We start from the raw sequence: 14,474 nt of genomic DNA on the forward strand, positions 1-14,474 counted from the left end.
ATTAATTTGTGAAATATATCCCCAACGGGTAGGAGGATACAATTAAGGTACTACATAATTAACTTCATATTGTTATTTGACTCCTATTAACAATTTCTTTACAACTAAATTAGTATTTAATAGTCTCCAAATACCAAGTAAGATTTATGCAAGTATACTTGAGAAAAATTGTGGAAAAAAAGCTTGGTGAAGAACAAGCTGGATTCAGGCCAAATAGAGGCTGTCAAGATTAGATCTTCACTTTGCGACAAATAGTTGAGAAATCATGGGAATATAACAAAGATCTGTATTTAAGTTTTGTAGATCTGGAAAAGGCATATGACAAGGTTCCAAGAGAGAAGCTATTCAAAAATCTACAGTTATATGATGTCAATGGGGCATTATATCAAGCAATACTTAGTTTTTATTTGAGTTGTAAGTTAGCAGTTAGAAATGAAGGAAGTACAGGATGGTGGTTTAATGTTAAATCTGTTGTGAGACAAGGATGTATATTATCCCCTCTGTTATTCATTATCTATATGGATCACATTATGAAGGAAAGTGGTATTAAACATGATATCAAAATTGGAGATATTTATGTCAGCTCTTTACTTTATGCAGATGATGTTATACTTCTAAATAAATCCATTACAAGTCTGCAAGATTCCCTGACTAAATTGAATAACTGTTGTAATAGATATGGTATGAAGGTCAGCAATAAAAAGACAAAGACAATGAAAATAGGTAGAATTGTTGAAATGTCAACTGTGTTGTGAATGGGGAACCTGTGGAACAAGTAAAACATTTCAGCTACTTAGGCACGATTTTTAGTGAAGATGGTAAATTAAATGGGGTGCTTAAGGGTCAAAGCTGTATAAATGAGAGGAGACCTCCACATAGCCTTTAAAGGAATGCGGAGAACCGACCAGGGCTTCTGACCTAATGTCCAATCCTCACCTTCTCGTGGTGCACCCTGTTGGGTATCTACTTTGATACTGAACGAACGAGGATGGGCTGGCAATTTGGGATTTAGCCGACCAAATTGTATTCTTATTGGTTAAACCAAAATAAAAAATGATGGTACAACATGACAAAATTTCATGCCGGCTGGGGCGTCGCCCGGTTAAACAAGGCCCCCGTTGTTTTCGCCAGGGAACCAGGGCGAACAGCGAAAAGTCAGCTACTGGAACAAATCTGAAAACAAACCCCAACTCAACATCACCAGAGTTAAAGATCGGTACTATCAACGTAAGAAGCCTGAATGGCAAAGAAATGGAGCTAGCTGAGGAATTAGATAAGTACCAGATCGACATAATAGGGGTGACTGAAACAAAAAAGACAAAAACTGGTGAGATCTTTCTGAGCAATAAATACAAAATGTTATATTCAGGCAATGACAATCAAGGAAAAGAAGGAGTAGCCATAGTATTCACCACAAAATACGAGGCTAATCTTCTTGAAGGGCAGGCAGTCTCAAGTAGAGTAATGTGGGCAAATATGAGAATGGGGAACTGGACAATGAGACTTATTTGTGCCTATGGTCCCACAGAAGGTTCTACTAAGGTAGAAGTGGAGGAATTTTTTGAGGCTTTAGAAAAAGCAACTGACACAATGAAAAAGGAAAAGTTGGTCCTTGTTGGGGATCTAAATAGTAGAGTAGGAAATGATTGTGAGACATACAAAAATATTTTGGGAAAATTTGGAGAAAAGAGCAAAGCTAATAATAATGGCAAATATCTGTTGGATTTCTGCTCAGGACATGGACTGGTTATTACTAACACCATGTTCCAACATAAAAATGTGCACAAATTCACATGGAGAGAAGAGGCTAGGAATAAGAAAAGTCTCATTGACTATGTTATTGTTGATAGTGATGTTTTCTCCCTGGTGCAGGACACCAGAGTGTACAGAGGATTTGAAATTGGAAGTGTTCACTATTTAGTCTCGAGCAGGATAAAATTGAATTTCATATTGAAAAGAATAACATGTAAGAAAGTTTTAAAGCGAATAAAAGTTGAGCAGCTCTCAGATGTAAACTGTAGACTAAAATACAGAAATATTATTGAAAAAAAAATGAAAGAGTTTGAGAACAGGAATCAAACCTTGGAGATTCAGTGGCAAACTCTGAAGGAAACATTGATTGATTCTGCCAGAGAGGCATGTGGTGAGGTTGTGTGCAAAGATAAAAAAATCAGAACTCCCTGGTGGACACAGGAAGTTAAAGAGACAGTGAAGGAAAAGAAGAAAGCATATCAAAAGTTTCTGGCAAATAAGTCAGCTTTTACTCTTACAGAATACAGAGACAAATGTAAGAAAGCTAAACAGTGTGTAAAACTAGCTAAACAAAAGTCATGGGAGGACTTTGGCAAGAATATAGAAAATAAATATCAAGAAGGTGGCAAAATATTCTGGAGGTTGTTGAAGAAGCTTAGGAATGGAGGAAAGAGTGCTGTAAAAGGAATTAGAGATGATAAAGGTGAAATGAAAACAGGAGAAAAAGATATCCTTGAAGTATGGAGTAATTACTTTGAAAAACTGCTAAATGAAACAAGCAGTGATGACAGCACAGTGATAAAAAACACTGACCAGGCATGCAGTCAGGAATACATATCCATACTTGAAGTAGAAAAAGCCATCAAAGGCTTGAAATGTGGAAAGGCAGCAGGAGTAGATGATATTCGACCAGAAATGCTGAAGTATGGTGGTATAAGAGTCTTACAGTGGCTGCACTGCATAGTTCAGAAAGCCTGGACAGAGGGACGAATTCCCGATGATTGGAGTAGAGCTCTCATAGTACCCATATATAAAAAGGGAAATAAAACTGAATGTGAGAATTACAGAGGTATTTCCCTACTGAGTGTTCCTGGCAAGATCTATACAAGTATACTTGAGAAACGGTTGAGAAGAATTGTGGAAGAAAAGCTTGGTGAAGAACAAGCTGGATTCAGGCCAAATAGAGGCTGTCAGGATCAGATCTTCACTTTACGACAAATAGTCGAGAAAGCATGGGAATATAACAAAGATCTGTATTTAAGTTTTGTCGATTTGGAAAAGGCATATGAAAGGTGCCAAGAGAGAAGCTATTCAATACGCTGCAGTTATATGGTGTCAATGGGGCATTATATCAAGCAATACTTAGTCTTTATTTGAGTTGTAAGTCAGCAGTTAGAATTGAAGGAAGTACAGGAAGATGGTTTAATGTTAAATCTGGTGTGAGACAAGGATGTACATTATCCCCTCTGTTATTCATTATCTATATGGATCACATTATGAAGGAATGTGGTATTAAACCTGATATCAAAATTGGAGATGTTAATGTCAGCTCTTTGCTTTATGCGGATGATGTTATACTTCTAAATAAATCCGCTACAAGTCTGCAAGATTCTCTGACTAAATTGAATAGCTGTTGTAATAGATATGGTATGAAGGTCAGCAATAAACAGACAAAGACAATGAAAATAGGCAGAATCATTGAAAATGTCAACTGTGTTGTGAATGGAGAACCTGTGGAACAAGTAAAACATTTCAGCTACTTAGGCACAATTTTTACTGAAGATGGTAAACTAAATATAGAAATAGACAACAGAATCAGCAAAGCTGGTATCGTGGGAAGTCAATTGAATAAATTCATATGGAATAAGAAAGAAATTAGTCGGAACACTAAATTAGCTGTATACAAGACTGTGTTCAAACCAATTTTAACTTATGGATCTGAGAGCTGGGTCAGAAGTAAAACACTTGACCAAAGACTAGAGACCGCAGATATGAGAGTCCTGAGAAAGATTAGAGGCGTGAACAGATGGCATCAATGGCAATATCATATTAAAAATGAGGATATTAGGAAAGAACTTGACATTGTCAGCATCCAGGAATGCGTTAGCAGAGCTAATCTCAGATGGTATGGTCACTTAAATAGAATGGGAGAGGAAAGATTAGCAAAACAAGTGTTCTCTGCCAGGTTGGCAGGAAAACGACCCAGAGGAAGACCAAGATATAGGTGGATTGATACGGTACAAAGTGCCTTAGACGATAGAAATATAAGATCTGATAATGTTGGAGTCTTGACAAGTAACAGACGGATTTGGAGGAAAATTGTAGATAGGAAGTTAGTAATGATGTAATTTTTTCATGTAGTACTGTCATATCCTGTACACCCCTTGAGGGTACATGGCAGGAATTTGATGATGATGATGATGGTAAATTAAATATGGAAATAGACAACAGAATCAACAAAGCTGGTATGGTAGGAAGTCAATTGAATAAATTCATATGGAATAAGAGAGAAATTAGTTGGAACACTAAATTAGCTACACAAGACAGAGTTCAAACCAGTTTTAACTTATGGATCTGAGAGGTGGGTCAGAAATAAAACACTTGACCAAAGACTAGAGACCGCAGATATGAGAGTCCTGAGAAAGATAAGGAGCACGAACAGATGGCATCAATGGCAATATCATATTAAAAGGGGATATTAGTAAAGAACTTGACATTGTCAGTATCTAGGAATACGTTAGCAGAGCTAATCTCAGGTGGTATGGTCACTTAAATAGAATGGGCAAGGAAAGATTAACAAAACAGGTGTTCTCTGCCAGGTTGGCAACAAAATGACCCAGAGGAAGACCAAGATATAGGTGGATTGATACGGTACAAAGTGCCTCAGACGATAGAAATATAAGATCTGATAATGTTGGAGTCTTGACAACTAACAGACTGATTTGGAGGAAAATTGTAAGTTAGTAATGATAAATTTTTCATGTAGTACTATCATATCCTGTACAACCCTTGAGGGTACATGGCAGGAATTTGATGATGATGACAGTCTCCAAATACTGCCATATATTCATTTCAGTCTTCTGAGGCATAAAAGAATCTTATATCAATCAACTTAGATAATTTTGATCTTTCTCTTGGTTTCTTTCCTGCAACTGATATCAAATGTTTGATATCAAACATCTGTTTTGATAAATTTTCTCCGCTATCATTCTCTATTTAAGTAACAAAATACCACCTTAACTCAGATTGGCTCTGCTTACACATTCTTGAATGCCAGTGATATTGTTCCTTTTTTCGACTCCAGAGAAGAACCAAACTGAATTCTTATAGCGCTACTGTGAGAATTCAGTTGACCCCCCTTCTATGACCATTTTCATAGTTTCTGCCTTTTCGTTGCTCATTTTAATACCAAATTTGTTTCAGCAGTAATTCTATTTAAATAAGAATCCTGAAATTTTACATTACAAAATGTTGTGTACATATATACACACACACACACACACACGCGCGCGCGCGCACACGCACACACACACACACAACATACATACACACATATGTAAGTATATATATGTATGTGTGTGTGATTTTCAAAAAACCAATGTTATGTCCAGATCTTTTCACAGGTGCAGAGGGAATTACACAAGTGGAGCAAACCATTGTGGTTTACTTCACTCTTCATTTCTGAACATTTTTGAGGGTATATTTGTGTGCCCTTAAAAATAACTAGAAAGAGAAGAAGTGAATTTGAGATAAATCCTTAACAAAGCACTACAATTAGCCTTCATGAATCCAGAATGGAAGTGATGAAACTGCTTCCAAATTTCAACTGTCTGCATTCCACAATAAACACCATCTTAAAGAATAAACAAAAAAAGTTTAAATTATGTTATTATAGTTCAATGGCATTTCCAAGAGTGTAACCTAATCTGAACTCACGACAAAAAAATCTATGGGAAATTACAATTTGATTTACAATGGCTCACTTAATGACAATTTCTAGGAACCAATTAGATTATAAAAACATGGGAGTGGGGGGGGGGAATCACTGTACATATGGTCAAATATCACCTACTCCAACTTTATACATTTCAGACAGCTTTTTTCTTCAACTACTAATGTATAATTCTGGAGAAAAAAAAAATCACTGCTTATCTCATTTAATAATTTTTCAAAGCAATTACTCTAAACATCCAGATCTTTATGTCACCTTTTCCAGTATTCTTTTCTCCATTTCTAAGCTTTTTCAAAGGATCTGAGAACATTTTACTGCCTTGATGATATTTAACTTCAAAAGCATGCTGGGACTAGAAGATAGTGCTGCTAGATGAGATTCCACCATGCCTCATGAGAATGTGACTGACTTTCTGAATTATGCTGTGTAGACACTGTAAAACATTTACACTTCTAGATTTCTTCATTTATGGAATATGATGTACTCTGGCTGCCTTTTCACATTGCAGATTTCTGAAAGCTTTTTCTACATTCAGTATTGAAATGTACCATGACTGCATTTTGCATGAATATTTTCAAGCAGTGACAAATCCCTTCTGGAAAATATTTTCAAAGTAATTACTGAAGACATCCACAATAGAATATCCTCATCTTCAGTTGTTCTGCCATTTATCATCTCTTATTCTCTTTACAGTTATCTTTCCTCTGCTTCTAAGATTTTTCAGTAACCTTTAGAACATGATATTTATCTACTACATTTTTCTCACAGTTTTCTCAGACTTTTGTTTCGCTATTTTAACATATAATTTAGCTTTGTTATATTCCACTTTGTATTCTCAAATGTCACCTGAAGGAATTGCTTAACAAGAGCTGTCAATATTATTTTTTTTTCTTTTCCAGGATTGCCTCTTTAATTTCTAGTCCACTATGAAGTTCTAACTTTCTACTTATATAGAAAGTTTTGCCACATGCTTCCCTTGCTGAATGAATCAATCTTTTTGTCAGAGTATGGCAGTGATTTTTTAAGGTTGGTTCTTTTTTTCGAACTCCTTCAATTTTTCTCCAACAATATTCATATATTTGAGTCTACAGTTCACCTCTAAACGCTGCTTGGCTTTGACCTTTTTTAAACTTTTGTACAGATTTTCCTTTTCAATGTTATACCCATTTTTATCTGTAAAAAAATTAAACAGCTTTCACTTGATATTTCAAATTCCATATAATTCTGTATTCTGAACGAATTTGAAGATAATACCATGAACAATAGCATAATCAATTGACTTTTCTTATTTTTTGTATATTCTCTTCCTGTGAATGTATTATTATTATTATAAAAGCTCCTCCAAGGAGTCAAGGACTTGTCATCAGAGAGCCTCTTTTCAATCACATAATGCCTAAATCCCTATCATCTCTCTTTCTTTTTTTGATGATTCACTGAAGAGGCACTCAACATCCAATAGTGGCTTATTATACACACAACCATATAATTTCTTATCAAATATAATTTACTTGGAAACAAAGTGAAAAAATTTTCACCAACTATCTCTATCCAGAGTACTGTAATAATAAGGTGATAACACTTTTTTCTGCTTGTATACTAAAACCGTATGACTTCAGCATTAATTAAATTTTGGGCCTGGCTCCCACATAAAGGGTTGAAAGTGGTCAGGTAGTACCCGTCTCATAATGTTTTTACATTATGGGATACTGAGGTAAATGATGTGAAGTCAACAGATTCTATATACAAGTAGCCTAGATATGAAGATACTTCCGTATAACCATAGAGTGTTTTCTTACACTTGGGTAAAGGATTAAACAAGAATCTAATTTCTTGAGAATGTAAACACATCCACACATCACCAGGAGAACGTGTGGATCTCACGTGTTTCTAGTTTCCAGTGATGGCCTTAAGTTCTCCTGCCACCAGCTGTAAAATTTCACTTATGTCTATATTCTAAGAACCCTTTACCAACTTATATGCTGGTATCATGTCTCCTCTTTTCCATCTATTGCTCCAACTTTGAAGACCTCACTCCTTCAGCCTATTCTCATATGCACAGTTCAATGTACCTAATATCATCGTGGCTATCCACTGCTGGATATTTTTTAATGGTCTCCTTACTTCCTCTGAACCCAGATGACCATATCTCAGAAGTGGTCAAGATGTGGTCTATCAAAGCTCTGTGCAGTGCAAGAATAACTTCCTTACTCCTACAAATTAGCCTCTTCAAAAAAAGCTAGATAGGTGAGGCCTTTAAACCCTATCTAGCTTTTTTTGGAGACTGAGTGGGAAGTTCAATCTTCACTGGTAGCCAATCAGAGATAGTTGGCAAATGCATATTACTAATTATAGGTGAAACCGATAAGAGACGGGCAAACGAGTGCTGCCATCTTTTGGTAAATAAACCTAACAGGATATGTTACTGTCTGAAATAATGTGGGTACTATACTATGGTCGATTTTCTTGAGTTTATGGAAGAAAAAACCCGCATGCTGATGCCAGAGATCAACTAACTCGGGAACCAGTTGAAGATGGCTTTAGAAAAAGTTCCTACAGTCTACGACTAAACTTGAACTTAATCTGTTTGGGTAGCCTAGTGCAGAGCATGCAAGCACCACTCCCACTGAATTACTAAGGCCTTCGCAATGCAGGAGACAGGCAATGTGTCCGATAACCGTTAAATCTCTGTCTACCTCCAGATCTCTAGTTGACTGACCATGTGTAGTACATATTACAATTATTAAACTATTCCCCATGCAATATCCTTGCAACAGCGAAAAGACATTCAAATTGTCATTTGTCCAAAGAATTAATTTGTTAGATTACCCTGAAAAGATTATATGAGGGTGGTCTGAAAAGTTTTCAGCCTCGACCATAGATGGCAATACTATCGGCAAGATTTTTTTTTTTTTTTTTTGGTTGGTACATCTATCATAAGCATCCATGTGAAATTGCAAATCATTCTATCAAGTAGTTTGTTTTATACAGCCATCTGAAACAAAAGTGTTATCTGTATCACTTGAAATGAATAAAATTGAGTATCATGCGGTTATAAAATTCTTTGTAAAAGAAGGTTTAAAGCCAAAAGATATTCATTCGAAGTTCATAAAAGTTTTATGGGCACTCTTCTCCTTCGTTTTCAACAATTAAGAAATGGGTTTAAACATGGCCATACCAGTCTTGAAGATGATCCACGTGAAGGACGTCCTAAAAGTGTAACAATACCAGAAACCATCGATCAAGTGCACGATATGGTATTGAACGACTGGTGAGTCAAAGTGCGTGAAATTGCTGAGACTATAGGCATTTCAAAAGAAATTAGGAAATGTGTTTGTGCTGATCCAGTTGAACATGCATCGGAGGCACCAGTTCTCTTGAACATTCCTTCAGTACTCTTGTGGATATATATCCAATTCCCCCTGCAGTGTTTGAACTTAGATTTTGTAATAATAGCCTTAATACTTACAATTCATCCACCTCCATCCTTCCACCTAGTTCCACCTCAGTCCCGACAGCTAATGAGCCTGCCTGGAATGTTTACCTCACAATCATGATTGCCTAACAACTCTTAATTACTAAAACATCTGATATGTTCATACCTTCCACATTTACTTCTTCCTATTACTTGCCAGACAACAAAAAAATTCTCTGTATCTTCCCTTGTCTACTTTTTATTGTCCAATTTCAGCTTTATCCCTATGGCTGTGATCTATCTTACATGCTCCTTGCCCAGTCATCACCTTTCTTTTAATACTGAAGCCACAACGTGTTCATTTTAGGAAGCTCAGTCTTGCTTCAATCTTATTCATCTATTTAACTCCCATATGAGTTCTTCTTCTGACTCTACGCATATAGTCAGTGATCTCTCTGGACATTATCGTGACCATATACCATGGTACTGCTTTAAGTTGACTTCTCATTGTATCATAATTATCCATTATATATATATATAATCACTTTATTCAAAGCTCTCACATGATTTGCCACCTTCCTTCCAATTTACTACTGCATAATCTCTCTCTCTCCAATTGGAAGAAAAACAGCAACCTCATTTATATACAGATTCTCAGATGCTATTACTAGATCCAATATTCTTGCACCATGAGTCCCTTCTGTCATGCACTGCTTAAGGAAGTTATCTCTGATTGACTCTATAAATTCTCTCTCTGTTCTTAAATGCTTTCTCCCCCCCCCCTCTCTCTCTCTCTTTCCGGTGCACATATCCATATATGCACTGGAATGAAAATGCATTCATTATCCAACATTTGCAACAATTGCATACACGGGTAAATTGTATCCACAATTTACCCATGTATGCAACTCACAGTCCTCTTTAGACAATCCTGGCCCGAACCAGCATGCAACTACATATTCTGTCCTGTTAACCTCTACCTTACAACAAACTGCCTCAAGTCCACTGACTGTATTACTCATACTGTTGAGTGTAATCCCTCTGCAATTATTAGCAACACTTCTCCACCCTTGATAATTCTGGATACAGTATACCCATCGATTTTATTTCTATAAGGATAATTAACCACTTTTGTAAGAAAGGTAGGTCTCACTAATGCCAATAATTTTTGGTCCTAATTTGTTTACTATTGCTAAAAATGCATTGCTCGATGCTTCTGGCATTAGTAAATATGCATGATAACCAACCACTGAGCCAATTATATTTCAAGTAAAATAAAATAATTCTTAAAACTTGCCTGATTCAAATAAGCAGAATAAGCTGGTTTACCAGTCAAATTCTCACTCCACTACCACAATCATTCATTTTCTTGTCTGACAAAACTAGTCCCACCTCTCAGGATCTTCCCTACTATACTCTATACCTCACAAAGTCTGTTTTGTTGAACTCATTAAACTAAGACATCTTAAGCATCACTGTTCTTTTATGCTGCACTGGTGCTATAGGTCTTGCTGTTACCATACAATACTCTAAATATTTACATAAATTAGAAAACAACATCCCTATTTTTATATATATATAAAAAATAATTTTATCTTTATAGAGCACTCTTAAACATGACCTTTCTCCATACACCGTCTAGCTTCAAGCCAATCGTTTCCCACATGCCACCTTATGCACACTTTTAAGTTGGAACAGGTGTCAGTGATGACTAGTTCATTTTTTGAACAGAAACCTAGCATGCACTTACCATTATTAGCTTTGCTCTTCTCTCCAAAGTTTTCTGAAGCATACCTCTATGGTCTAGGATTCATTTCCTGTTCTGCTGCTTAGGTCTGTAACAAGAACTATCATTTCCAGCTAACCTTTTCTGTAGTATCAAAGGCATAAATTTATCTCATTGTACAATTTTCCATTTTTAAATTAGTCTATAGTATTCTTCTTGAAACTGGCTTCTAATCAAGAAGTATATCTTCATGTTTTGTGTTGAACACCATAGCCACTTCCTCTTTTCCTTGATCTCCTCATGAGTAAATCATCTTATGCTTTTTTTTATTGCTTAGAAAAGTCTTATAAAGGTCATCTTCTTCTTCTTCTTCCCTTCAGGTATTAGACCTAGTGGCCTGTTACAGAGCCATCTTTAGCCCTTCTAAGCCGCCCCCGTCACGGGGATAAGGTGACTAGCCCCTATGCCTCCCGGTGTGTCCTATGTCTGTAGCTGCGTGTGTTCACGGAGCCGGTTTGCCTGCTTGCAGGAGGGAAAACCCCAGACCTTATAAAAGTCATTATCTAGGTAACAACTACCATGCCAAAGAGTAGTATTCTAGTAATTCCTCTGTTGGCTCTACTTATTTTCCACTCATGGTGCCTACCCTCAATTCTGTAGAGATGAAGGCTGTTACAGTAAATAACTTTTTCAGAATTTGTCCTGGTTCACTAATGAAAACAATGGAAGTCCTCAAAGTCCCATATTGCCAGCTCTTCTTCTCATTTATTCAGGATACAGATGAATACTTAATATCACAGGAATGCCTGGAAACGTGTTAAGAAGCCTGATGAGTTGTCAGCATTCCTTACAGGTTATGAAGATATCTGCTACTAATTATGTAGCTCTGACACATAGCAATCGCACATTAATAATAAGTACTTGTTAATAATTACCTACAGATTTCACAAAAATTAAAATGTCATATAACATTGTTATTACAAATCAAATATTCTGTTCCAGAAAAAGAATATTTGATTTTAATGCAATTTTACAAAAATGCACTTTATATAGAAATTTTCTGATGTGATATCTAACCAGATTAATGTCTTAACTATGAAATAAGAACAGTGAGACCAAAATACCTACAGTAGCATGATTAGCCCAAAATTCTTCAGCAGTAACAACTTGACTAACAACTAAATCTCTGTATAACTGAAACAATTCTGGATCTTCAGCAAGAATTCTTGGAAGGTAAATAAGAGAAAATTTATAAGCATATTAATATTTTACATACAATGTATTTAATTTAATGTATTTTACATACATTAAATATTATAACAGCATTGTTCTTTCATCATTATGTACATTCAGAGCAATCTACCCCAACAACGGTTGCTAATATATATATATAAATATATATATATAAACTACATAATATAACCATAAATAATAATTAATTAGCATATGATGTTATAATGGCTGTGAGATCATGTAAGCAAGTACTGTACCATCTTAAAGAGCAATACACGACTCACAAATACATTTCAACTAACATCCACCCCCTCCATATTTCATTCCCATACACAAGAAGTCAAAGAACCTATAGGCATGTGCCATGAGTGGAGTGCAGTTGAGGATTGAGAAATAAGAAGTTTACTGACATTTTTCTTGAGGAGTTTAACAGGCTGTAGCTGTTTGGGAATACTTCATAAAGAAGACTGTTCTGCAGGATAGAGGTAGGTGGAATAAAGGTAGAAGAAAAGAAGGAGGTTCAGTGTGTTTGCAGTTACATATTAATGTGAACAGGTCAACAGAAATGGAGGAATGATGGCTGCCAGTTCAGTGGAGGAGCAGCCATAGAAGCCCCCCTGTAAAACAGACACAGAGCTGAAACATTGCATGTATTAGATAGCAGCAGAAATGAGTTAGTGCATGTGTGTGTGTGTGGGGGGGGATTCATCTGTGAACCAAATCGGACAGCTTTGGAAATTTTTTGAGGTTTTATATATGCACCATACCAAACATGTAAGCAGTATTCTAAAAATGAGTGAATTTGGGATCTGTATAGAGTTAATAGCTCAGTGGGTGAAAAATAGCACCTTGAAAGGAAGAGATTGCTGCCCACTTTTTCAGATGGTGAGGAAGTGATTGATGTGATGAATTTATGAATTTAGGCTGAAGGTAAATGTCAGTCCAAGCAGAAAGAGAGTAATACACAAATCACCAATTCCTGACTGGTAATTTGTGTATTACTGTGGATAAGGATGAGTGAGCTTCATGACATTGAAGATGATCAGATTGTCCTCACTCCACTGAAGGATGATAAGGAAATCAATGTTTAAGGCAATAGTTGAAGATGATTTTGAAGCTTGAGATGTCTGAGTGAAAAATAGCACTACTCTGACATACCAAATGATGGTATGTCAAATGAGTAGGATTAATGGAGTACTATCATTAGCAAAGCCTGTGAAGAGGATTAGTGGTGACTGCAAGTAGACCAATATATGTATATGAGAAACAGGACATATGATAGAACAGAACCTGAGGCACTCCTGCATTGCTGGCAAAGCTCAAAGAGAAGAAGTCATCCACCATAACATGCAATGAACAATCAGAGAGAAACTGTTTACCCAGTTATAAATGATTTTTTTTTTTTTTTTTTTTGCAGGCTTCAATGCCACACATGATCAAAAGCTCTGGAAATGCCAAGAGTGACAATACGTTTCTCTGAACCTTTCCACAGTATGAGGTAGGTTCCAAAAGTTTCCAGCCTGACATACAAAATTTGTGCCAATTTTAAAACACCATCTATGGGGAGGTTAGTGTACCAGTTTCAACTCTCTACCTGCATCATTCAATTGGAGGTACTTGTTTGACTAACATATGGCACACTAAGTGGCTGTAATGTTAAAAATTGAGTACCACGCTGTGATAAAGTTTTTCACCAAAGAAGGGTTTTCTCCAAGTGTTACCAAACAGCGATTGGATGGTGTTTATGGGGAAGCTTTTCCTTCATATTCCACCATGAAGGAGTGGGATAAACAGTTTTGCCTAGGAAGAGGAGGGCATTGAAGATGATCCTTGTGATTGCCGGCCTGTGGAAGTGATGACTGAGGAAAATGTCTCTCTTGAGAGGAAATGCTCAATGATAGACAGCAGAAGAACAAAGAAATCTCAGCAAGATTGGGGCTTTCTATAACAACTGTCTTTTGCATCATTCACAAGAAGCTTCACATGACAAAGGTCAATGCAAGGTGGGTGCCCCGACTTCTCTCTTCAATCCAGAAGGAGCATCACCTGACCTGTTCATGCAATTTTTAGCGCTTTGCCAAGGAAATTGGAAGTGCTGGAATCCATTGTCCCCAGAGATGAAACCATGGTCCTTTATTATGATCCTCTTTCCAAAAGGGAATCCATGGAGTGGTAAACATCACGAGTCCTTGGCTTTTCTTTGCAGTGCTTCTATGCACCACAGAGAAAAGCCAAGTCCACTTAGTCCACCAAGAAGATTATGGCAACAATCTTTTGGGATTGCTGGGAATTCTCTTGATTGACTTCAAGGAAAGGAATACCACTGTGAATGCAAAATACTATGCTTCACTCCTGCACAACGCCATAAAGGAGAAGAGACAAGAAACGCTGAGTCATGG

At 36.5% G+C, this 14,474-nt stretch overlaps 1 protein-coding gene across 2 annotated transcripts in view; it reads right to left on the minus strand.

Moving 5' to 3' along the window:
- The window catches only part of Tfb1 (transcription factor B1), a 165,134-nt gene that overhangs the window by 102,206 nt on the left and 48,454 nt on the right, over window positions 1-14,474 (minus strand). For both annotated transcript variants that reach the window (XM_090414441.1, XM_090414442.1), the window contains exon 5: window positions 11,971-12,067. In XM_090414441.1, the coding sequence (XP_090270567.1) occupies window positions 11,971-12,067 (97 nt within the window). The remainder of the gene's footprint in view (window positions 1-11,970; window positions 12,068-14,474) is intronic.

The sequence above is a fragment of the Typopeltis vanoorti genome, chromosome 25 (assembly GCF_054136105.1).
Source record: "Typopeltis vanoorti isolate ZY-2024b chromosome 25, IOZ_Tvanoo_1.0, whole genome shotgun sequence".
Classification (NCBI taxonomy): Eukaryota; Metazoa; Arthropoda; class Arachnida; order Uropygi; family Thelyphonidae; genus Typopeltis; species Typopeltis vanoorti.